The 26,355-nt window shown below is 35.3% G+C and overlaps 1 protein-coding gene across 4 annotated transcripts in view; it reads right to left on the bottom strand.

Annotated features, from left to right (window-relative positions):
- The window catches only part of KCTD3 (potassium channel tetramerization domain containing 3), a 54,554-nt gene that overhangs the window by 7,121 nt on the left and 21,078 nt on the right, over nt 1–26,355 (bottom strand). For all 4 annotated transcript variants that reach the window (XM_054484331.2, XM_054484325.2, XM_054484358.2 and 1 more), the window contains 6 exons: nt 19,309–19,424; nt 12,716–12,803; nt 12,469–12,585; nt 10,376–10,546; nt 6,500–6,655; nt 2,772–2,868 (listed from right to left, as the gene is read on the bottom strand). In XM_054484331.2, the coding sequence (XP_054340306.1) occupies nt 2,772–2,868; nt 6,500–6,655; nt 10,376–10,546; nt 12,469–12,585; nt 12,716–12,803; nt 19,309–19,424 (745 nt within the window). The remainder of the gene's footprint in view (nt 1–2,771; nt 2,869–6,499; nt 6,656–10,375; nt 10,547–12,468; nt 12,586–12,715; nt 12,804–19,308; nt 19,425–26,355) is intronic.

Genomic DNA, 26,355 nt, shown 5'->3' on the forward strand with positions numbered 1-26,355 from the left:
AATAACTTCAGCAAAGTTTTAAAATACAAAATCAATGTACAAAAATCAGTAGCATTTCTATACACCAATTAACATTAAAACTGAGAGCCAAATCAAGAATGCAATCCCATTCACAAAAGCCACAAAAAGAATAAAATACCTAGAAATACAGCAAACCAGAGAGGTGAAAGATCTTTACGACAAGAATTACAAAAACACTGCTCAAAGAAAGCAGACAACACAAACAAGTGGAACAACATTCCATGACCACGGATAGAAAGAATTAATATTGTTAAAATGGCCATGCTACACAAAGTAATTACATCAATGCCATTCTTATCAAACTACCAACGACATTTTTCACAGAATTAGAAAAAACTATTTCTAGGCCGGATGCAGTGGCTCACACTTGTAATCCCAGCACTTTGGGAGGCGGAGATGGGCGGATCATGAGGTCAGGAGATGGAGACCATCCTGGCTAACACAGTGAAACCCCGTCTCTACTAAAGATGCAAACAATTAGCCGGGCGTGGTGGCATGCATCTGTAATCCCAGCTACTCAGGAAGCTCAGGCAGGAGAATAGTGTGAACCTGGGAGGCGGAGCTTGCAATAAGCCGAGATTGCACCACTGCACTCCAGCCTGGGCAATAGAGTGAGACTCCGTCTCTTAAAAAAAAAAAAAAAAAAAAAAACCTAAAATTCATACAAAACCAAAAAAGAGCCCAAATAAAATAGCCAAAGCAATCCTAAGCAAATGAACAAAGCCAGAGATGTCACACTACCCAACTTTAAACTATTCTACAAGGCTACAATAACCAAAACAGCATGGTACCAGTACAAAAACAAACACATAGACCAAAGCAACAGGATGGAGAACCCAGAAGACAAAGCCATACACTTAAAACCACCTGATCTTCAACAAAGCTGATAATAAACAATGGGGAAAAGACTCCCTATTCAATAAATGGTGCTGGGATTACTGGCTAGCCATTTGCAGAAGATTCAAACTCAACCCCTTCCTCTTACTACATACAAAAATCAACAGAAGATGGATTAAAGACTTAAATGTAAAACCTAAAACTGTAAAAACCCTAGAAGGAAACCTAGGAAATATCAACCTGGACATCAGCCCTAGCAAAGATTTCATGACAAAGACTCCAAAAGCCAACTGCAACAAAAACAAAAATTGACAAGTGGGACCTTATTAAAGTAGAGAACACTTGCGCCACAAAAGAAACTATCAACAGAGTAAACAGACAACCTACAGGATAGGAGAAAATATCTGCAAACTAAGCATCTGACAAAGGTCTAATATCCAGCATCTATAAGTAACTCAAATCAGCAAGTAAAACATGACTCCATTAGAAAGTGGGCAAACGACACAAACAGACACGTCTGGAGGATGCAGTGAGCCGAGATCATGCCACAGCACTCTAGCCTGGCAACAGAGTAAGACTCCGTCTCATTCATAAATACATAAAATGAAAACAATAACCTTCCTAATGGACTATTAACAGGAATGTTACTTTTTTCATTTGTTTGACATGCAAAAAACTTCTTCCCTGTAACTTTTAAGTTCTGGGGTACATGTGCAGGATGTGCAGGTCTGTTACACAGGTAAACATGTGCCATAGTGGTTTGCTGCACAGATCAACCCATCACCTAGGTATTAAACCCAGCATCCATTAGCTATTCTTCCTGATGCTCTCTCTCTCCCTAGCCCCCCCCACCCCCAACAGGCTCCTTGTTGTGTGTTGTTCCCTCCCATGTGTCCATGTGTTCTCATCGTCAAAAAAATTTGTTTAAAGCAGAGGAATGCTGAAGCAAAATCTGAGGTTATACATAATAATTTTAAAAGTAGTAAAATTTCAGTCAATAGAAAAGGAAGAGGAAATTAACTTCTACTGTACATCTATTATGGTTAGGTACTATGCAAGATATTTCATTTTTGAAATTTATTTTATCCTATGATATCCTGCCAAAGTCGTTGAACCTTATTTTATAAAGAAACTGGGATAAGGGAAATAAAATAACTTGAGTTGTATTTACATAGCTAGTAACAGGAAGTGCCAGAATTAGTTCAGCTGTCTGCCAGCAAATTCACTATGTTCTTTAAGTTTGAATAGAAATCATTTCTGAAGACAAAAGCAGAGGAATACTGCCAGTGCCATATAATGGAAGCGTAAGGGCAGCATTCACATACAAATACTGAGGAGACTGCATAAAGACAGGAATCCTGCTCTCATGGAGACAGACAATTTCTCTCCATGTTAAAGTAGACGGAAATAGGTCTAAAACAGAAAAAAAAATGGGTGCTATGTTGCAAGCTGTGCCAAGATTATGCAAATTAGTGTTATTAATATCATTTTTATTTTAAAAGGGGATACTGAATCAGGAAATCTGTAATGTTTTATTTGAGAAACATCAATAACGTATACAGAGTTATATGGGATGGAAAATATTTAAGTTCTAGGTTTTTTAAAGATAGAAACTGTTTATAATAACAAAATTAATAAGTATTTATGTTTGGCCATGAAAAAAAGTTCACTGTGTTCTTATTCTATCACTAGTCCCTCCTAACTGTCCACAGCATCAGTGAAACTCTTAAATCCCAGAAAGTAAGCATAAAGTATACTGTCTTAATTTTGAGTTATGATTATGAGATAATAGACTTCTGTCCCAACAATTTGTTTCTAGTAGCACTCTTTGGTCAATATGTCAAATTATGCCATATGTTTTGTAAGACAAAAGGTGGCTTCTGAATACAAATATTTTTACAATAAAGTGTTACCTTTTTCCAGTAGATGAGAGTCTTACAAATAGTTTGTTGGTGATGGGAACAACTTTCTGGATAAACACCTGTTGATCGTCTCGCTCTCCAAAAGGTCCTTGATCAGAAAACAAAAATGTCAAAAAATTAATTAAAATTTTATTTTTCTTTCATTTTACAAAAGGAACATTAATATTAATACAAGAATTTCTTATACGTACCAATATGATATCACATTTCAGCTCAACATCAGACATACAATAAATGTATACAGGTACTTCAATTGGCATTAAAAAATTTTTAAAGAAATACACTATTATTTGTAAATTATATTTTATATATAACTAAGGCTGTAAAAGCTAAAAGAAAAAATTTCCTAAGGTGCTACATTAACAGTACTAGCAGGAGACCTGTTAAGATATTTACTATCTTTGGGGATGTGCTTAGATTCTTATAACTTAAAAGAGACGTATACATTAAGTCATCTCATGCACTGATTTTACTTTTTAGAAGACAACACACAAAATCTCAAAATATAAAGTGAAACTTCATCAGATGGAATGTAATTAGTTGAAGCTTCTGTTAACCATATTTCTTCTTTTTAAAGATGCAAATTTAAAAAAAACACACACACAATTTTATATAAGGTAATTGGTAAACCAAAAGAGAAAAACACAGTATGAAGATTAAAGTACAGTATAAAATGTACTACTGAGTTGCACCCTGAAGCTTTTCAATCTAAAAGATTCAATTATTTTCACTTTATTGTATTTGGCAAGACAGATAAATAGCCCATTATATTTTAGAAAGATCCTGAACAACAATGTAAACAAAAAAAGTTTTTGTTTAAAACTTAAACATAAAATTTTAATAATTCTCTTTTCCCATTATACTTAGTAGCTAAAATAATATCAACTTACAATTCATAAAAAGTATTGTAAAAAGATTTACAATAAAAATTTTAAAGACAATATATCCCGAGTTATGTTACATGAATCATACATGTACTTATTAAATGAACCAATGTCATCTTTATTATTAGCTAATACTTATACTGTACTTACTATGTGCCACCGTAAATGCTTTCCAAATATATACTCATTTTAATCACCATAATAACCACATAAGGGAGGTACTATTATTTACCATCTCCATTTTACAGATGAGAAAAATAAGGCACCAAGAGATTAGTTAACCAAAGATCTCATAGGTCCTATATGATGGAAGTGGAATTCAAACAAACCGAAGCTGTCTGGCTCTTCAGTATACTATGCAGTTGCTCAATTACTGGAACTTTATGATCTCTAATTTTATTAAAATGAAATGACAGTCCTCATTCAATAACTCATCAACAAAGTCAAAATAGTGACAATGAATAACTCAGAATAAAATAACTAGGAATGAGAAGACTATAGAACTGTATCTTCTCTCCCCCTGAACTTCATATTGACATGAGACTGACCCATAACCTATTCTTCATACCTTAATTCTTTGCCCTGTCTTCCCCCACCTTCCATTTATAGTTTCCCTTCCCAAACTGGCTCCTTTCCTTGGAATACAAAATATTCCTAGATCTTTCTTAACTTTAATGAGGGAGAAAGTTGGAGGAATAAAAAAAATGACCTTTGATCGCTTCTTGGCCTTTTGGCTAAGATCATGTGTAAAAATATGACCTTTGAACTTCCCTGCCTTCCAACTAGCTCCATTACTTCTTTATTTGATGGTCACCTCCAATATCTATTACCCCATTACCCATTATAATGTAGATTCCACCTTTACCACTCTACTGAATCTGGACTCTACTCTGTTCCACTAATCTATATGTCCATTTGTCTCTGAAGATATATATATTTTAATACCACTATAAAGAGGAATGAAAAACCTCCCTGGCCCTTTATCTTACTGGGTTTTATAATTAATTTACAGGGCTGTTTATAAATATCTTTTTATTCACAATACACATGCTCTCCCTGAACAATACATCTACTCCTGGGGCTTTCAGGTGCTTCTTATATGCTGAATACTCATAAACATAACTTCTAGTTAAGTTCTTTCTCCAGAAACCAGGTATACCTTCATACCACAGAATAGTATCCATATGCATCATCACTCAAAATATACAAGTCTGATTCATCTTTGTTTTCAAAATAAGTTCTTCTTTCTATATTTCTTTATTTAGTAAATAATACTCAGCTACTCCATTTCTCAAGAATCTTTAGGGTCACTTTAGACTCCTTCCTCTCTCATGCCTGCCACATCTAGTCAATGACCACCATGCACTTTGGTTAATAAATTCCTCCTTTCTGGTTTCCTTGCTTCACTCTCTCAGGTCTTCACTGTCAAGTCTTCTTGCATGCTCTTGAATGATGAATTATATATATATCACAAATCTAGTATCATTCTCGAAATTCTTCAAAAGGTCCCCATTACTTACAAGATAAAATCTAGATTTCTTAGTTTGATGTATAGATGCCTTCCACGATCTGGCACTGGCCTATTCACTCAGTATGTCCTACTATTCTTACCCACATATCCTATAATCCAACAATTAATGACCTTCTTGACATTTTCTAAACTTGTCAAGTTCCCTTGGCCTCTACCCTTTTAACTTGCTGTTTTCTCTGCCAGGAATGTTCCAACCTTAGAACCTTCCACACCCAACAAATGTCCATCCTTCATATATCAGTTCAAACATTAAAACCTCTGTGTGTTCTCTGTCTGAATGTCAGCTTCTGTCAACATTAAGTGAGGTATCTACCTCCTAAACTGTCAAGATTAAATGAGAGCATATATTACAACCTCTAACATAGATCCTGGCACTATCTCCTCTGGGTTCTTTTTGACCTATGCCTTTACGCAGAGTTGCAAAATACAACTGTTTTATTTTAATTCCCACTGCTCACTACATTGTAAGTTGATGTTCACCGCACTTTTTAAAATTTCTAATATCTAGAACACAAGTACTCGATAAGTATTTGTTGAATAAATAACAATATAAACTTCTAGTGCCTAGAACCATGCAGAGAACTGGGATTATATAACAACTGTTAAAACTGGTAACACTGCATATTTCTCTTTCTAAAAATAATAAGGCTGTGGTAGTAGAATTAATTCTCTTAAGTAGCTTATAAGGACAGTGAGATTCTTTCCAATGTGGCTGGGGGTAGAATGATCTATCTCTATGAAGACTGTATATGTGTATGCACACATGTGTGGATGTGTGAGTGCCCATGTGCACATGTATGTATGGTGTATAGAGAGAAAACCTAAACTAAACTTATACACCTTTTGCTGAAATCAGAGAATATCAATGGAGACATGCTACATTGTTTCCTAATGAATATTACGATGTCATCAAAATGACTCTCATTTATAGGAACCGACGTTTTTCTAGCTTCGAATTTTATTTTCAGTAGATTAACAAAAAAAATTTCAAATGTCAAATGTACAGCTATCATAGTTTTAATAATAAATAAAAGTAGTTAACATGTGAAGATGACATTCTTTAAATGATGAAACATTAATAAGTGGAAAAATTTGCTCTCCTAACATTTTAATGAAAAATGCTGCAATAATTTTCTGAATTTATAGAATTTAATCAGAAAAATACAGTAAAATTCTGTTTAGAATTTCAAAATTAAAATGGAAAAGGTGTATTTAAAACTCATTTTTGTGGTTTTATTAGTTGATATGCTTCTTCTGAACAGCTAATATAGTATCTAAAAATGTCCTAAAATAACCTAACCCACCTATGTCATTTCCAGAGGAATAGCTACCATGACTTTCTGTCTCCTCCAGGGATAGTATCTTGAATGACGCTAAAGGAGTAGAACCTGGCTGAGTAGAGATCATTCCTCTGAATCGTGTTACTGTCCACGTCCGGACATGATTATTATCTGCACAGACTAGCAGAGAAAGAGAACACAAAAGAATACAAAATTACTTTTAAAAACTCATTTTAACTTTTTTCACTATCATCTACATTAAACAGATCAGAGTATAAGTGGCAAATGACATATTTATCTTAAAACTATACTTGATTTGTAACTACTTAACAAAAGTGAGAAAACTGAATATGTTTTACCTTGCTGCAAAATATAAGGTACATCAAGTATACCTACAGATCCTCATAAAAACAGCTTGCAGGTTATAAATGTAGTAAAGGTTAAAAATAATGTGCGTGTAAGAAAAAAGATGCTGAATATTATCCTGTTCTGTGGCTAAACTACATAATAAACAGTTTCCTGGTTTATTTTTCCTAACTATAGAAACTGTTTCTACTTATGCTACTCAACTATTAACCTAGATCAGAACTTACCGAAAAATTATTGGCACAAATGACATTTGTCAAACATCTTGAGCAATCAGCTATTTATTGCCCACTCATAGTTACATTAAGGAAAATTAAGATTCTGTACTAAAGCTGAGCATTATTTTTATATAAAGTCTGTATTTAAAAAACATACTCCAATTAGTTTTATTTATTTTGTGAATTGAATATTAACTTGAGCATATACTGAAATGTCTCCTCATCTAGCTCTACTTTTTTTTGTCTGAGTAGATACTCTATTTGAAAATATACACCATAAAATGTATCACTAATGCAAAAACTACTGTTTTTGGCATGCTTTAATAAAAAATATACTAATTTTGCCATTTACGATTTTAGAAAATCTGTTATTATTAGCAATGAACTATGAACTCATCAGTAAATATTAGGAAAGTATCTAAAATTTCTTATATACACACATACATAATATTTACTACTGGGTAAAAATGTGTTACATATTCTACAGTTACACATATTTTAAACAAAACTTTAGAAAGAAATTTAATTTTGGCAAACAGCAATAAGTAACATCTGTGTACTTTCTATTCTTATATAACAAAATTCTCAATTATTAGACTGTCAGTTTTCTGGTGAAACGGGGACATTTTTTTCTAGGCTATTTAGTTTCATGGGAAATCATTTCCTGATTTCACTACTAAGCTTACTAGGATTCAGAAAAATAATTTAAATATTTTCAGTTGATTCAATTGGACAATTACGTCAATTTTGCTAATATTAGTCATTATCTAAAGTTTCTCTTTAAGGGATTAAAATGCACTATAGGGAAAACAATGTCATCACATATGTGTTAATATCCACCAGGTGGCAGAATAACATAACTGAGTATACACAAAATACTCCAGATTTTTTGTTAAAAAGGATATTTCTCTTGACAAACTTACAAAAGTTTCAAACCTACATGAAATATCTGATGTTAAAATACAAGTTTTACAAAGTAGTTCCTTGGTATCACATCCCACAGTAACATTATAACCACCAAAATAATAGCAATTATTACAGAGTATCTCTATACATTATCATCTAAACATCACAATAACCCTTCAAAACGGCCTATTTTCTCAGAGAATTGAGTTGCCTTATTTCATAACATTTATTCAGCATCTTTTATGTGTCAGAATTATGCTAAGTACTGAGAACACAACAAAGTTTCTGCTATTGGAGAATTTTCTAGAAGAGATAGAGATAATAAACAAGCAAATAAATGATTAAGTGATAAAGCTATGAAGAAAACAAAGCAAGGTACCGTTAGAGAAAGTTATTGTTGGACAGAGGTTTGGCCAATTTAATTTAAAGCAGGTGGCCAAGGAGTCCCCATTGAGAAGGGCTTTGAAACGGCACCAGAATGACAAGAATGCAGCCAAACAAATACCTATGGGCAAACCATTTCAAATAAAAAGAACAAACGCAAAAGTTCGAAGGCATTTTTAAGAAAAAGAAAAGCCAACAGGTTAGAGTGTTATCAGCAATGAGAAAAGTGACACGGGAGTTGGGAAGAAATTTTAAAGGTAAGTAGAATCTAGAACAAGAAAAGCCATATAGGCTATGGTAGAAATTTAAATTTATTCTAAATACAATTAGAAGCCATCAGGAATCAAACTTGGTTTGCATTTCTAAAAGATGCTTCTGGCTGCTGTGTGGAACATGTACCATAGAGAGGGAAAAGTTGAGAAGTTACTACAGTCATCTAGGGGAGAAAGGATGACGACGTGAGACACTAGACTGACAGCAATGAAAAGTGACTGGATTTGTGATATAATGTGGCAGCAAAACCAACAGCACTTACTGATGAATTGTACTATGTGGGAGGTGAAAGAAAGGGAGAAATCAAGGGTGATTCCTAGATTTTCAGCTTGAGTAGATAAGTAGATGGTGACACTGTATACTGAGATGGCGTTTGAGGGAGAAATCATTAAGTTCTATTTTGTCCAACTTAAATTTGAGATGCCTATTAAACATACAACCAGAGATCCAGACACTGGATATACAGGTTTGGAACTCTTTGGATGGTCACAGGTAGAGGAAAGTTTGGGAGCCACTGACATATAATTACTATTCAAATAACCGGGGAAGTGCAGATAAAGAATAGAGAGTCCAGGAAAGAGCTGAAGGGCAATCCAACACTCAGCAATTGGGCAAAAGAGGAGGAACCAGCAAGAGTTAGAAACTCCTCAGTGGGGCAGGGGAGTAATGTTGCATGAAAACCTAACAGAGACTGTTTTAGCAAGGCATACTTATACCACAATTACACATTCAATAACAGCATAATCATTCAGCTATGGACTGAATTTCAGCTCCACATGGTGTTTAATTAGATTGAAAAACTTTCACTACATCTTTCACAAAAGATGCATCATCTTCTAGCCAGCCTTCACAAAAACAAATCCGACACATGAAAACCACGTTTGTAAAAATTTTAAGTTGGGCAAGAACTGCTCTACAAAAGGAGTTAATGTTAAGACCCCTCTAGAAAGCAAGCTTTACTGACATACCCAACTCACAATGCAATTTTCACAAAGCCTTTTAGAAATCATCTTCCATACACAATGAATTTCTTCAATAGAATTTTACTTTGTAATCAGAAAGTACTATTCGTTAAACTTGAAAATTAGTATTTAATTTTTTATGTATCCAATTAGTATTTAATTAAAAATTTTATATGATTATGAAGAACTACAAACCCACGAAAAGGTTATTTTTTTCAAATAATCTCTACAACTGTAATTTTTATTATTTTTGAGACGACAAAATATCAAAATACACATTTAAATCTACAGTTTTAGCATTAAACCATAATATAATCAACCCAATTTATATTAAAAGTAAAACTTGAAAAATTTAATAAAAATTCCTCTTAGCAGGGTCATAATAAATATTTTGCAATAAGATATGCCAAGAGAGCAAAAAAAAAAAAAAAAATCACATCTCCTAAATTTATGTATATTAAAACCAGGTAAAATAACAAAACATCTTTTTTTTTGTTTTCCTCTTTTTCGGTAGAGATGAGGTTTCACCATGTTGCCCAGGCTAGTCTTCAACTCCTGGGCTAAACCAATCCACCTGCCTTGGCCTCCTAAACTGCTAGGATTTATAGGCATGAGCCACCACGACCAGCTCAAAGAAATCTTTAAAAGACAATCATAATTTCTTCAGTTATTAAACTTTTCTAGTACTTCTTTTAGTATATTTTTCTCACATAAACACTGCGTTTTCATTCTTTTAATGAAAATAACACACAGAGCCAAGTTCCTTACCAGTACTAATGAAATCATTTTACCTGATACAAGATGCTTCTCTGATAGCATGATTTTTGTTACGGGACTTCGGTGAACTGTGAAAGTCTGAAAAAGCTGAGGACCTGACCCAACTGTCTCTGGGTGTTGTACAATCACTCGTACTGCTCCAGAGCTCGTACCATAGGCGATCTCAATCCAGTTACCACTGACACCTATATAAAGTCAAGAGTTGACAGGTGATATACTATGGAATGATAATAAAAAAGCTACCCTTGCAAAGCTTCCCTATGATAAGAAATAGGCAGAGCTGGATTCACTGTTTATATCAGCCCCAAATCCAGTTCAGTAAAAAAAAAATCTTAACACTTCTCCAGTCATCTTAAAATCATTATTTCCTTGATAAATCTTTTCCTAACTTCACTCCAAGACGTAACTATTCACCTACTGCCTTGCACTATTAGGTTCTATCACAGTAATTATAACATACTAATTCTGTACTTATTTCTATGTCTAGCTACTTCTATTCCTTATTGACAAAGACTGAATCATAATCATCTTTTTATCTGTCACCTTACAGAATGCCTGAGACACCGTAGGTACTCAACATAGTTTAAAGAATTCATAAATCTGCCATGCCAAGAACACTACTGAAACAGCATAGTATTCCAAAAGCAATATTCCTTGTTATGTCTAGCCTAGAATTACCATCTGCTTTACTTAAACTACAATACTAAATCATTCTCAAATAATCAAGCATTAAATATACTATTTAAGTTTCAAAACACTGTGCTAGGGAACAAACATACCCATTACATTGCTTACATCACACTTACAATAAGTTGTTTCTTCTAATCATCTAAGGTTCAGCTGTGTCTTTTGTTTTCTTTTTTTGAAAAAGTGCCCAGACCCCATTGCAAATTTAGATAGGAAAAAAATTCAGTGACCTATACTCTTAAAAGCTTCACGGATAGAGAATGTCTTAGCTTTACTGGCTGTTCTAGTTTTACTAACTGATTCATCTGAAAATACTTGAATCAAAGGAAAAAAAGCATGAAAAACACTTCCTAGAACCAGAAAGATGACCCCATTTTTCATGCCTTAAAATCCCCCTGCCACTACAAAAGAAGTGCTTTGATTTGTAAAACTTTCCCAGTTTTATGCCTGCCTTTTAACTAGATTAGAAAAAAAAATCCACAGCTCATTCTAGAGCAGGGGTTGGTACACTTTCTGTAAGGGGCCAAGTAGTAAACATTTTAAACTCTGCATGCCACACTGTCTCTGTCACAAACTCTCAGTTCTGTCACTGTGGCATAAAAATAGCCAAAGACAGCTGGTATCAAAAAGAGCCAGCTTGGCTAGAAATCCATGATTTACTGAACCCTATTTCTAGAGCAATACAATTTAAGTCCTACTATGGTTTAAATCAAATTCATAGGTATACTCTTGAATATTTCTTTCATACTAAAAATTACGGTTTCTTTTAATAACTTAAATAAAATGATGACTTATATAAGTAGCACATCCAAACCTATTAGTATTACTGAATACATATTGTTTCTTAGAACTCCTTTCATTACAGATAAATTTTAAATTTCCCATTTGTGCTTATCTTTTACTCTAGAATACAAAAATTCTTACTACTTTACAGAACTAGTCTGTTACTTTTATTGCAATGGCCTCTAAAATGCACTGAAAGTTATAAAATAACTTTTTTCTACAGCTTAAATTTTTAAATTCCCAAGAAAATAAGCTTAGTTTCCAGTACTAGTCTAAGAACTTTTTATTTTTTAAAAAGCTCTTAATTTTGAAGTGAAAAATTAGTTATTTTAATAGGAAGACAAATGTGCAGAATTTTTTTTTTGAAATTTCAGCTAATATTATAATAATATGGCTCAACAAATGCAATTCAGCGGAAGGGAAGTTCCAATTTTCCACCTCAAATTATGTTTGTTTACTGGTCATGTTTGACTTCGGTGTAAAACTGAATACAAATTTTAGACTCAGTAGAGATGAAATCCTTAGCACTGCAGTTCTCAAAAAGAAAGAAACCAGTTTAATTTGACCTAGTCACATAATAAACTAATGAGTAAAAAGATAAAAAGTCAAGAATGTATATAACTGGCCATGTACTAACTTGTTTTGGGTGTGAGGTAAACACTCAGAGCAGTAATAGCATCATTTGAAGGATCATGATACAGTTCAGTTACAAGAAGATCATTATCTTTCATTCGCAAGGGGAACTTCTGCATATCTAAAACATAAAAATTTTAAACAGCATTAAAATAAACAGCATATCTATTTAAAACTGAAAGGTAATGTTTTCTTGTTCTCATTTAAAAAATGACATTAAGCAGGAGCATTTTAAGTGACTGTACACTTACCTATGTAATATATTGATCCATTGTTACATCCCAGCAGAAGGAATGATCCAGCAGTGTCATAACTAGTTATAGGAACAACATCTTGAACCTGATGTAGTAAGAGTATTATCAGATATTAGATAGTAATTCTAATTTCTATTTTCTGGTCAATTTCCTCAAAACTTTGATTCTTCTGGTAAAGAGGCAACCAACATCCAATTTTAGTAGGGCTTAGGAAATAAACTTTCTTTAGGTGCACACATGCACACACATATACACAAACATGCTATAGAGGAGAACCATCAATATACTTCCTTCAAAATATTTTTTTAATTGTATTTCCCACAGCAGTACTTTCCTTTCTCAATTTTGATGGGTTGTCTCCTCTTTTTTTGCATGTGATCACTAGATTGCAGCCCACTGGAACTGGAAGGCCAAGTCTGACCAGGTCCCTCTCTTTTCCCTTTCTCATACAAAATACTAAATGACCTGTCCAAAGTTACACAGTAAGCAAGTGATAGAATCAGAACTAGTAAACAAAGCAACAGATTTCCAGAAAGTACTTGCTCCCTTGATAATTTATTATTTCTCTGAAAAGGTGGTATTCTCTATTTTTCATTCTCCTTGCTAAGGTTACTTGTTTTCCAGGAAATGGCAAGGCAAACAAAGTCTCATTTGTATTTATTTTTTTAAAGTATAGGAATAAAAAAATTAGTTTTTCCAGGAAAATCAATCTAGTTTACAAATACCTTCCCATATTTGTGCTAAAACAAACAGCAAAGGGCTTGAGTTTTACCACAAAACAAAACAAAAAGCAAACAAACAAAAACCATAAAAAGTGTGGGCGCGGTGGCTCATGCCTGTAATCCCAGCACTTTGGGAGGCCGAGGCAGGCGGATCACCAGAGGTCAGGAGTTTGAAATCAGCCTAGCTAACATGGTGAAACCCTGTCTCTACTAAATATACAAAATTAGCTGGGCATAGTAGCACATGCCGGTAATCCCAGCTGCTCAGGAGGCTGAGGCAGGAGAATTGCTCAAACCTGGGAGGCAGAGGTTGCGGTGAGCGGGGATTGTGCCACTGCACTCCAGCCTGGGCAACAGAGTGAGACTCGGTCTCCAAAAAAAAAAAAAAAGAAAAAAGTGTTTGCTAGGATAGTTGCAATACTGTTTTAGTAGAGTGATATTCTACTATTCATCAAAATGAATCTTCCCTGTTTACAGCCAGGCCAGACATGCCTGTTAAGCTTCTTCACAGATGACATTTAAATGAATTATTAAGACACCAAGTTTTGCATACAAGTCTAAAAGATTTCCAATAATTTAAAAGTTAAAAATGTTAAGGGACTTTTACTTTTCATATACTATATCTGGCTTTCATTTGAAAAGTTAAAATCTAAACATTATCTGCTTAACATTTAAGTACTTTTTATGTACTACATATTATCCAAGAAAACAAACACTGAACTGGAGATAAGGGATGTGAGGTATCTCCTTGCTCTCTAGGAGCTGGTAAACTTGTGAGAAAGAAAAATAACAGACAATTATATTGTGACAGGCACTAGAATAGACTACAATACAATCACAGGAGAGAGGGGAAGAATTGCCATCTCAATGCTGGTGGGTGAAGAGCAAAGATCAAGGAACGTTCACAGAAGAAGTGAAGCTTGAAGACTGAAGTCAACTATGAGTTAGGTAGGGCAAGGGGAAAGAGAATATCTGAAGAGCAAGTAAAAAAGCACAGAATCTAGGTTCATTCTAATTAAAAACAGAAATAACTAAAACTTGGAAATAATCATTCCTCTAAGCTCTACCTGTATATAACCCTAATTTCTGTACCCTCTCAATGTCATGCAGTTATGAGTCACACAAGAAATATCTCAAACAACTCAATCGTCATGCCCTATCCTGAGGTCAGGCTTTTAATTAAAGCCAATGCCAAAACATTTTATACCAGGAAAACATTGAGTACTTTTCAGTGATATCAGTAAAGATGTCTAAAGGATGGAGGGGAGACTGCTTTACACACCACTAACCAATTTTCTTACTCAAGTTAGCTAAATCATTTTAGCTCTAGCACTAAAGGAAAGGGCTTCAACTCCTACCCCAGATTCTTCATGGCAGGAAAATGGGGACAGATAAGGCCATGAGATTCTTCTCCCTTTGGATACATTTTTTTTTTTCTCAATGAAAGAGCAGCAGGAGACTAGCGCTTCCCAAGGCACAAAGGCAAACATTTTTACCATTTATTCTCTGGGAGGATGGGCTCCAGTATTAAAGCCTTGCTACTTCTTTTTCTGTAACCTTTAATCATGATCTGCTTTTCTTTCCATGTCTACCCCTCAATACAAGGAAAACAGAGAAAACAGAGGATAAGCAGAATTACAGTGAGTTACAACTGCTGAGTTCTTCTCTCCCAGCACAAGCAAGGAAGCGGCCACTGTGTGGCCTCCTCTTCTTCATCCTAACAACGTCATGGCAAGAATCCAAGAAACCATACTGATTAGTATGCATGGTTCAGTCATGTGGTCACGAATATAAAATGGAAGTGGATTTTTCTCTTATAAGGTAGCACACAGTGATTACCACTAATTTCTACATGTAAATTTAAATTTACAGTTTTAAAATACCAGTCTATCTTCCCATATAAGGCCTCTAGAATCTTTTAACTACAATCTCTATACCTGTAAACTTATCATTATTTTTTACAGGATGTTTTAACCTTCATCCATTACTTTTTAAATAATCACTTATCTAAATTTACCATCGTATTCACCAACATCTTTCCTAATCACTGCTTAATGCATTCCATTTCTTCCCCTTCAAATATAACGTTCTTCTCACAAGGCATTTTTCTTTAGTAGTCCTTTCAAAAATTCTCCTGAAAAAAAACTCTTCTCATTCAGGTTTGAAGTTTTTGCTGTGTATGAAAACCTAGGCTGAAAGTTACTTTCTCTGCCATTTGGAGAATGCCCGTTGTCGTCTTCTGGTGTCTACTACTGGTGATGAGAAATCTGATCAAAGTCTAATTACAGGCAAACTGTCACTATTCTGTGAATACTTTTTATCGTAATTTATCTTTTATTATAGCACATTTAAACATTTAGGCTGCCAAGACTTGGTACATTTCTTTAATCAATAAATTCATGTCCTTTTTCATTTCTCCAAAATGTTAGCAGTTGTTTTCTTTTCCAATATGGCTCCTCTAGTCTGTTCCTATCTGAAATGCTTTCTCACTTTTTCCTTCTTTTTCATATTTTCTATCTCACTCTCTTGGCTCAACTGGAAATGATTTTCTCAGATGTGTCTGTCAATTTACTAATTTTCTTTTAGCTGCGCTTCTATTTAACCATTAAATAAATTAAAAAAATTTTTTTTCAATGACCTTTTAGTTTTCAGTATTTTATTTCCCTCCATTTTCTGATTTGTCCTATTCCTTCAATACAGCGGCTTTCTAATTGTTCCATTATTTCCAATTTGGGGATTGCGAAGTTTTTTATGTTTGATGACTTTTTGTTATTTGTTTCCATGTGAAGTTTATAAGTTTTGGGAGGTTATTTTAGTAGAAATTACTCCTACAGGATTCTTGTGTGCTCTCTTCTGAGAAAGTGTTCTAACTGGTGTCATATCTGTATCTAGAAATGTAAATGGTCCTAGATCAGTTTCTCAAATTGGAGTTCTCATAGAACAAAGGCAAGTCTTTGTGCTTCAATTCACTCCTAATTTGAATATGTTGGTTTCAATTTCTAATGGTTTCCTCTCGCATCTCCTTTTCCCATTCCAAGACACCAAACACACATCAAACTTTCTTCTTCCAAGATTATTGGGCAAACTCTTCCCAGTCTTCTCAGGGATTGAGAAACTTAAAACTTCAGATTTTTGTAGGAGGCTCAATTTCTGCTGTCCCATGAAATCATGCCTCTTGCTTTTGCTAAAATCCCAGATCCCAGAGCCTTTACTTTGGTATGTGGTATGCAAGTGTGTATAAACAAATTAGTCAATTAACTTAACTTAATACTTAGTATAAACAATATACATTGTTTCAATATTTGTATCTAGTATTTCTATATATAAATTTAGAATGTCTAAATCTAAGCAAGAATCTCATATTTCTTACTATAAATTCTGTAAGTAAGCAAACAGACCATAGTTAAGACAGCAGTCAAGACATAATACTGAAAAGTCAATCCCCTCTCTCCCCAACAAAATGTGGGCCTAGGATTCCTAGGATGCCTGTCTTATTCCTATTCCTAATATGCAGAGGTCTGTAAACCTATCACACACACAAAAAAATCTTGCTTCTAACATCAGTGCTACAGGTGCCTCACAACAGGAAAGAGAGAAGCTAAATCAAACAAGTCTCCCAAATTCTTGTCCAGTCTAGCCCATCAGACCACAGAAATTCACTTTGAATTCTTGTTCCCAGAACCAGTATTTCCTCCCCAAACTCAGCCTGCACTGTGTACTTAGAGGCTAGGCTATCACTCAGATGGGTACTATGGCTGAAGATCTCTATTTCTCAGAATACACACAGAGTTATCTGATTCTTCAGGAAGTAAAGTACATAATACCTTTTTAGAGCTAACTTCCAAAGCTGTCTACTTTGATACGAGAATGAAACATGTATAATCTATGTTTCCAATATAAATCTAAATTTAAAATATCAACTTGGGAAACAGTGCCTAAAAATTGCTATTAGGCTATGTAACAGCCTAGGCTACCTATCTGACAATACCAATTAATTCCTTATTAATCTTCTTTCGTAACATGATTCTGTGTGTGTGGGCGAGGGGGTGGAATTAAACAAAAAAAGGAAACAAGAAACTGAAACATTTCTTTAATTTTTTTTCGTTACTTTTCTTACCCAAATCAGAGTCAACGCTTTTATAACATTTTCATTAATATTTTATTGAAACTGTCCTGATGATTTTGCAAAAAACTTTTAAGATTACATACAAACCTGGTTCATTTGACTCAAATACTTAAAATCTACCTTGATTATGTAACTAAAGAACTACATGGGATCCCAGGTCTACTGCAAATGTACGATTCATCTCTGTAGTACTTGATAATATTCTTCAATGTCTTTCTCTTTATTCCTTCCTTACCCTTCTGTCACAGAGAAAGAAATGTCTCTACTACCTGTTGGGTCAAACCTTTCTAGCTGTGCTGTAGATCCCATATACACTCTTGACTTTTATGGGACTGGAAATAATCTCCATTCTTTCAGTCTTCAGGTTCTTCTGGCAACTCTCCTCTCTAGCTACAAGTGTGCTCAAGCCTGTCCTAACCTAGAGGAAAAATAAAGCACCAATTATCTTTTTTTTCAAATCAGCCTTGATCCTTAAGCTATCACTTGGATTCTCTGCTTTCCTTCACCACCAAACTTCTTGAAAGGTATTTGAATTTGCTGTCTCTTTTCTCTGATCTTTTACTTCCTCATTTCCTACAACCTAGCTTTCTTCCACCAACACACCTAACTAATATATATTTGCAAATGATATCTACTGCCAAAATTAATGTCATTTCTCCATCATATAATGTGTCCCTTTGGCTCTTGGTTGTCTATCCTGTCCCCTTAAATGCTAATGTTCCCCCAGAGTTCTAATTTTGACTTTTCTTTCTTTCTATATACCCACTCAATGGAAAATGTTATCAATTTTTTATCACATAAATATTATGAACTCCAAATATTTCTCACCCTTTCTTCTTTCCCAAATTCCAAAGGAGTACTTCCAACTATATACTTAACATCTACACTTGAACAACCATAGGAATCTCAAAGTAAACATATTAATCAATCTAATAATTCTTCACCCTACCCACCAGCCTATCTGCTTCTCTTCCTATGTTTCCTATCAATTCAAAATACTACTAGCTACTGGATTGTCAAACTAGAAACCCAAAATTAGAAATACATTTCTCTTCCTTTAATTTCTCACATCAATCGGACAGCAGACCTGTCATTTTAGGAAGGTCTATGAAATATTCTTCAAATGTACTCATCTTTGCCACCTCGACCACCACTGCCATTAGTTGAGGTGCTCTGCTTCTTGATTGCTGGATTGCTGTAGTAGATTCCCTCCTGACCTCCAGTCCACTTTCATTTTAGCAACCACTGTTATCTTTCTAAAACATGGATCTCATTATGTCACTCCCTGCTTAAAGTCCTTAATTTTTCCTCTTTCCTTTAAGAATCAGGTATTAACCTTTTAAAAGTCTTATCTCTTTCTTATTCCTCTCAAGTACTTGAGAGTATTTAGCATGCTATCATCTCTGAACAGATTACAGGTTTTCACACAGATCTGTGCTCCTATTCTGGAAATAAAATTTGCCTGGACTACCATGCTCAAGGCATAGAACTTCGAACATTTAAAATAAATGGAGAAATGCAAAACCACAGTTTAAAAAACTCACTTATTTTCCAAAGTAACTTAAACTCTTGAAAATATGCTCAAATATGCATCTAGCAAAAAAATTTACCACTACATTTATTCAATATTTGTATAACCAAAACCAGAAACAGTACGAATTCTACAAGGAAAAAAAAATACATAATCAGCATACGTTTCAGAAATATTTTCACTTCTGTAATATGCTTTAGTTAAAACTAACCTGCCAGTGCTGAGTGACAGCATTCCACACTCCCACTTTCCCTGTATGACTCGTGGCCACCAACTGGTTACCAATAAAGAAGAGAGCATCTACAGGAACACCCAGGCTGAACACTCCTTAAATGACAATAAAAAATAAAAAGGTTAATCAGTCACCATTTTTAGAATTAATCAAAACCTGGATTAAAAACATCTTAAAGGTGACTAATTTATATTCTCATTACTACAAACTATGTGCTATACGTGTTGGGGACCAGAAATAAGAAACTCGCAAGCTCTTAAGCAGCTTAGAGAACTACTAAAGCAAGGAAGAGTCTGCTCCAAGCCATCTCATACTGCTGTAACACCTCATCCTGAAGCTTGGTTCCTAACCTCAGCTGATCATCAAAATAACCTGATTGATAGATTTAAAATAAACAAAACAAAACAAAACAAAAAGGATCCTGGGATCCATGCCAGACTCACTAAATCAGAAAACCCACTGTATTGTTACAAAATCCATAGGTGAGTTAGATGCAGCTTGCTCATGGACCCGATATTTAAGAACTAGTGATCTGAACACACAGACTTGGCAGCCTTAACTATCTAGAATGTGTCTAAATTCTGGAAATAAGCAAAAAGGAGAAAAAAGCAGCAAGAAGTCACATGATACTAAAAACAAACATTCGGGCCTTTTACTCAGAGCTTATTTTTAAACCCCATGTTTTCCAGCACTGCAATCTCAATTTAATTAATTCAAAAGACACTACATCAGGCTTTAGGATTAAAAAAACACGAGAAGACAAGATGTTACTAAGAACTTAACACTTTAGTAGAGAAAAAACTGCAACCAATTATAATTTGATACAACAATAACAGAAGGATGCACAGGGTATAATAGTATCTATGGGGTAAATAGGGTATGTAAAGGGGTTTGAAAATATATCTTAGAAAAGAAGCCATCTGAGTTGGAGTTTTTAAAGGTTAATAGGAGTCCATCAAATTGGTAGATTGAGTATGGGCAAGCTCAGGGAATCAGAGCAAACAGAAGAGTAAGTGTAGGTGAGAGAGGTTGTAAGAAGCACCTATCACACATCAACAGCAAAAGACCCAGCAATGCCTAAGCAGAGAATTCTAGGCTCACCTTGGTGCGGCATATTGGCCTTATACACTTGTCTCTCTTTAGCAGAGTACTGTTCTAGGAGTCAGGAGAACCAGGGTTGGGATCCTGGCTCTCAGAGTACCTTTGTTTGCCACTCTTTTGGTTCTTATCTCAACTACAAAATAGGGTCTAAGCTAAATGTTTCAATGATCACTTGAGCTTAAAAATGTTATAATCGGCCGGGCACGATGGCTCACGCCTGCAATCCCAGCACTTTGGGAGGCCAGGGTGGGTGGATCACTTGAGGTCAGGAGTTCAAGACCAGCCTGGGCAACACACTGAAACCCCATCTCTACTAAAAATACAAAAATTAGCTGGGTATGGTAGCACACGCCTGTAATCCCAGCTACTGGGGAAGCTGTGGCAGGAGAATTGCTTGCACCCAGAGACGGAGGTTACAACGAGCCGAGACCACACCACTGCACTCCAGCCTGGGTGACAGAGCAAGACACTGTCTCAAAAAAAAAAAAAAAAATGTTGGATTCCAATTCTAGCACTTATATAGCATTATCGTAATCATTTGAAAAACACTTTATGGGAAATATATTTTTATCTAATAATGCTGGGAAATAAGTCTCACCTCTAAAATACTGTTTTATATAGATCTTTGGCTGCTTCAAGTATCAGTTTATTCTTAAAAAGTACCTGTGCCAATACAGACAACTTCGCCAGCATTTAGCTGAGAAAAAAATGCATGAAACCCTGAAGAACTCATGGGAAAAACAAAGCAACTAAATGCAATTATAACATGCTTTAAAAGCATAAGCCACAAAGATTACTGATTTCTTTTGAATCTTATACTGGTGCTAGGTATTCTCTTTTTGTTCAGAACCGTACTATACACAAGACCAGTGACAAACAACACCTTGAAAACTTTTAATCAGTCTTGTAAAAGCAAGGCATCTAGCAAGAAGATGATACATGAAAAAAAGAAACCAAAACAAAAAACCTGCTAAGTACTGCTAGAAGTATCTCCTATATAAACATTTTAATTATATGTATAAAATCCATATTTATACAAGCATGCGCATGAAACACATTATCTCAGCCCAAAAAGCTAGAACAAAATAAAGTACAACACACACACACAAAGCTAAGTCCTTTGCCTAGAATTGGTTAAGAAATGAACCTGCTACTTCAAAGCATAAAGTCATTATTTTACATTGTATACAATTTTAGGGATTCTACATAATAGTACTTTAATGATGATAACAAACAATGTGAACATGTCTTTTTAGAACATGTGAAGCCAACTATATTCAGTATTATGGGCTACGTGAAAGGCAGAAATGAAAACAGGAAAACCAACTAACTTCGATTACTCCAGAGAAGGATGAGGTTCTAGGAAATCAAGAAAGACACTCTGAATGGTCTCACGAAATTTAAAGTGTCACTCCTGCTTAGGCTCAACAATCCTGAGCACCAGCGACAGGGAAGACAACAGTAGAAGTAATGACCAGTTCCTGTCTTAAGGAGCCCTCTTGGTAAAATATTGCTTATAGCAGCAACCCAGTAACTCTGTCTTATCTAAGTTATAATGAAGGGAGTTCAGCCTCTGGGAGAGCTTCATCATGGATAACCAGCCCTAACAATTTTCTTTGGATAGTGTTGTCATGTTCTGAAGAATATTTGTTAACAACAAATGGCTTCTTTTACAGGGCATGAACAAATTAGTATTGTACCAGCTCATAACATAGCTACCTATGAACGCCAAGCAAATAATAAAATTTCTTTCACTTATTGGTATGTTACAAATAGCTACTTGAAAAAGGAAAAAGAAATCACAACTGGTTTACCTTCTGTTTAATTACCAGTGTATTATAATTTGAAAATTTTTATGTTAAATTTTTTTTTCTTAAAGTTGTTTGGGAGGACTTAAGCTGTCGATCATGATAGAATAAATGGCACCTGATTATTCTCCACTTTAAAACAGCAGTAACAACAACAAAAAAAATGGACAAAATATATGAAACAACTGTTTTTAGGTATTGGACAACAGGCAGCAGAGGGACCTGAGAGACAGAAACACACTGACAAGCCCCACATTCCCCCTGGCATAAGAGTACTTTCTATCACAGCATAGAAAGGTGAGACCTAAGTGATATGGTTTGGTTCTGTGCCCCACCCAAATCTCACCTTGTAGTGCCTGTAGTTCCCAGGTGTTGTTAGAGGAACCCCATGGGAAATGACTGAATCATGGGAACGGGTCTTTCCTTTGTCGTTCTCGTGATAGGGAATGGATTGTCTTACAAGATCTGGTTTTAAAAACAGGAGTTTCTCTGCACAAGCTCTCTTTGCCTGCTGCCATCCACATAACATGTGACTTGCTCCTCCTTGTCTTCTGCCATGATTGTGAGGCCTCCCCAGCCATGTGGAACTGTAAGTCCAATTAAACCTCTTTCTTTTGTGAATTTCCCAGTTTTGGGTATGTCTTTATCAGCAGTGTGAAAAGAGACTAATATACCAAATAAAGAGAGATGATTTCCCTGAACCGAGGAGGCGAAGAACTTGAGGCTAGAGTTAGTAGGTACGGTACAAGAAGGAAGGGAACTGTGCCAGAGGCGTGGCATAAAAGTTGCATAAGCGTTTCCCTAAGACCTTGGCTAAGGCCTAACTGCACCTGGGCAGGGCAAGAATCTCCAAGGAAAGAAAGGCTGCTGGCCGGGTGTGGTGGCTCATGCCGGTAATCCCAGCACTTTGGGAGGCTGAGGCGGGTGGATTACGAGGTCAAGAGATGGAGATTATCCTGGTCAAGATGGTGAAACCTGTCTCTACTAAAAATACAGAAATTAGATGGGCGTGGTGGCATGTGCCTGTAGTCCCAGCTACTCGAGAGGCTGAGGCAGGAGAATCCCTTGAACCTGGGAGGCGGAGGTTGCAGTCAGCCGTGATCACGCCACTGCACTCCAGCCTGGAGACAGAGTGAGATTCCGTCTAAGAAAGAAAGAGAAGAAAGAGAATAAAGAGAGAGAGAAGGAAGGAAGGAAGGAGAGAAAGAAAGAAAAGAAAGAAAGAAAGGCTGCTTTAGGACTAAGAGGTAACTGGAGATAGCTGCTTTAGGACTAAGGTGACTGGAGATATCAGGTATCAGAGGTCATATGTGGGTAGATGGAGTAGTTCCAACTCAATAAAAGTGGAGAGTTCTTGCTGAGCCCCTCTGGCATTCAGTTAAATAAGATTCCAGAAAAGCAACATCTTAAAAATAAGGACTACACCCCTGAAAAGGAGCCCTGCCCTAAAATTAAAAATAAAGCTAGAAGAGGCTACCTACCCCTAACAAAGTACTGAAACAAGCCTAACAGGTTCAAGATCCTTTAGTAATTTAATTGCCTGCCAGAACAAAGCTCATAACTTTTAAAGAAAGGCAACATAATTCATAACCCTACAAAATGTATCACACACATGTACAGCACATAATCAAAACTCTCTAGACATGTGAAACAGGAAAATGTGACCCAAAATAAAAACATGATAACCAGATATTGATATTAGCAGACAAATACTTTAAAAATTAAACAGCTGAACATAATGAACAAAAAGACAAGAAATCTTAGCAGAAGAAACAAACTAGAAAATGGAATCAAAAGATAATACTAGAGCTAAAAAGTCCAACATTTCAAATGAAAATTCACTAGATGAACTTAACTGCAGATTGAATACTGTAGAAGTATAAAAGACATTAAAGGTAGATCAATAAAAGATATCTAAACCTGAAGAATGGAGAAAAAAATGAAATAAAAAATCAGGGCTCCCACAACCCCAGGTTAATATAAAGTGATCTAGAAAGCTCAAAAGGAGGAAGAGGGAGGGAGCAAGAGAGAGATGGAGAAAAGAGGAAGGGAGACAGGTACAGGCCTCCCTCAACTGTGTCTACCAAAAATGTCTCTAGACATTTCCAAATATCCTTTGGTGGATAAGATTTCCTTGGTTGTGAAACATAAATCCAGAATATGTAAAAAACATTTACAAATAAGTAACAAGATGACAACCTCATTTAAAAGGGCAAATGATTTACAGAGACACTTCTCAAAAGAAAATATACAAATGGTCATTAAGTACAGGAAAAGATGCTCAATATTATTAATCATCAGAAAAATGCAGTTAAAGCCACAATTAAAATCACCGAACCATTAAAATCCACAATAATGGCTCAAATTAAAAAGACTGACAATACAAAGTGTTGATTAGGATGTGGAGCACCGGGGACTCTCACACACTGCAAGTAAAAATGTAAAAAGGTACTTTTGGAAAACAGTTTGGCAGTTTTTCTTAACCTTAAACATACAGTTTCCATATGACTAAGAAATTCCACTCCTATATATTTACCTTAAGGAAGTAAATGTCCACAGAAAGACTTCTACTTGAATGTTAACTGCAGCTTTATTCATAATATCTCCAAATTGGAAATTAGCCAAATGTCTATCAATGGGTGAGTGGATAAACAAATTCTGCCGTATTATTTCAATGGAATACTACTCAGCAATAAAAAGGAACAGACAACTGATACATGCAACAACATGGATGAATTTCAAAAGCATTATGCTTAATAAAAAGCCAGGCACAAAAGAATAAATACTATATAATTCTACTCATGAAATTCTAGATAAAGGAAATCTAATCTATGGTGACAAAAAGCCTAAACTGCATAAACAATGCAGTTTATGTTGAACACTTTCTTTCCTTCTGGGAATCTGGAATCTTCCCTCAACTTTACAGATCTTAATAACTTAGCCTTATTGTGCTTTATGTAGCAAAACATTTTTGAATAGTATCTATCGGTTGTAGGTTCACTGAGACTGAATACCCAAGAGTTTAAACAAAAAGAAATTGGCCAGGCACAGCGACTCATGCCTGTAATCCCAGCACTTTGGAAAGCCAAAGTAGCAGGATCACTAAAGCTTAGGAATTCAAGACCTGGGCAACATAGTGAGACCCTATCTATACAGTGATTAAAAAATAATAGCCAGGCGTGGTGGTACCTGCCTGTAGTTCTAGCTACTAAGGAGGCTGAGGTGGGGGGACTGCTTGAGTGCCTGAGCCCAGGAGGTTGAGGATGCAGTGAGCTAGGATCACATCACTGCACTCCAGCCTGTGTGACACAGCAAGACCTTATCTCAGAAAAAAAAAAAAAAAAAAAAAGGAAAGAAGAAAAAGAAATTAAGTATTTTAAATAAAGATGTAAAAAACTCATTTAATCCAGAAATTGTTTGGTATAGACCTTCAAACTAGAAATGAAAAATCTAATGAAGGATCTCAAAGGTAAGTTATGACATCACAGTGGCTAGAGAAGTACACCCAATTGCTGAGAGACTAATAAAGCCTTGAACAGATGACAATGCTGAATGCCTGCTAGATGAAAAGTCCATGAAGAAATAACATGGTAACTTTTCAATCTAAAGATCTGGCAGAGAGTCAATCTCTTGTCTGTAGAATTGCATTTTTGTCTTGCAAACAGATGAATATATAGATGTGGCTGGACCTGGTATTTTACTTGTATCCAGCTGGTTATTACCTAGACCTGGCGTTTTACTTGTACCCGTCTGGTATTAGCTCCAACTGATCATTAAAAATCCTTTATGTGAATGCACAGCTACAAACACAGGAAGTGCTGAAATAGTCAAAGTGTTGAAAACTTATATGAATTTCATGGCTTATTCTAGAACATCTGTGCTGACATTTACACTGATGATGCAAAGCAACGTTTGGTAAAAACAGCAGGTACCTTACTCAGCACAAACCAGGACAGTGGCACTAAACTTTACTAGTGACCGTTGCATTCTTCTCTGCCATAGATTTTCAAGAACATAAAAGGCCAAATCAAAGATTCAAAGATTAAATTAAAGATTTGGCTTTTTATGTTCCCGAAAGTCTGTGGCAGAGAATGTAATGGTCACTAGTAACTAAAGA

The sequence above is a fragment of the Pongo pygmaeus genome, chromosome 1 (genome assembly GCF_028885625.2).
Source record: "Pongo pygmaeus isolate AG05252 chromosome 1, NHGRI_mPonPyg2-v2.0_pri, whole genome shotgun sequence".
Lineage (NCBI taxonomy): Eukaryota > Metazoa > Chordata > Mammalia > Primates > Hominidae > Pongo > Pongo pygmaeus.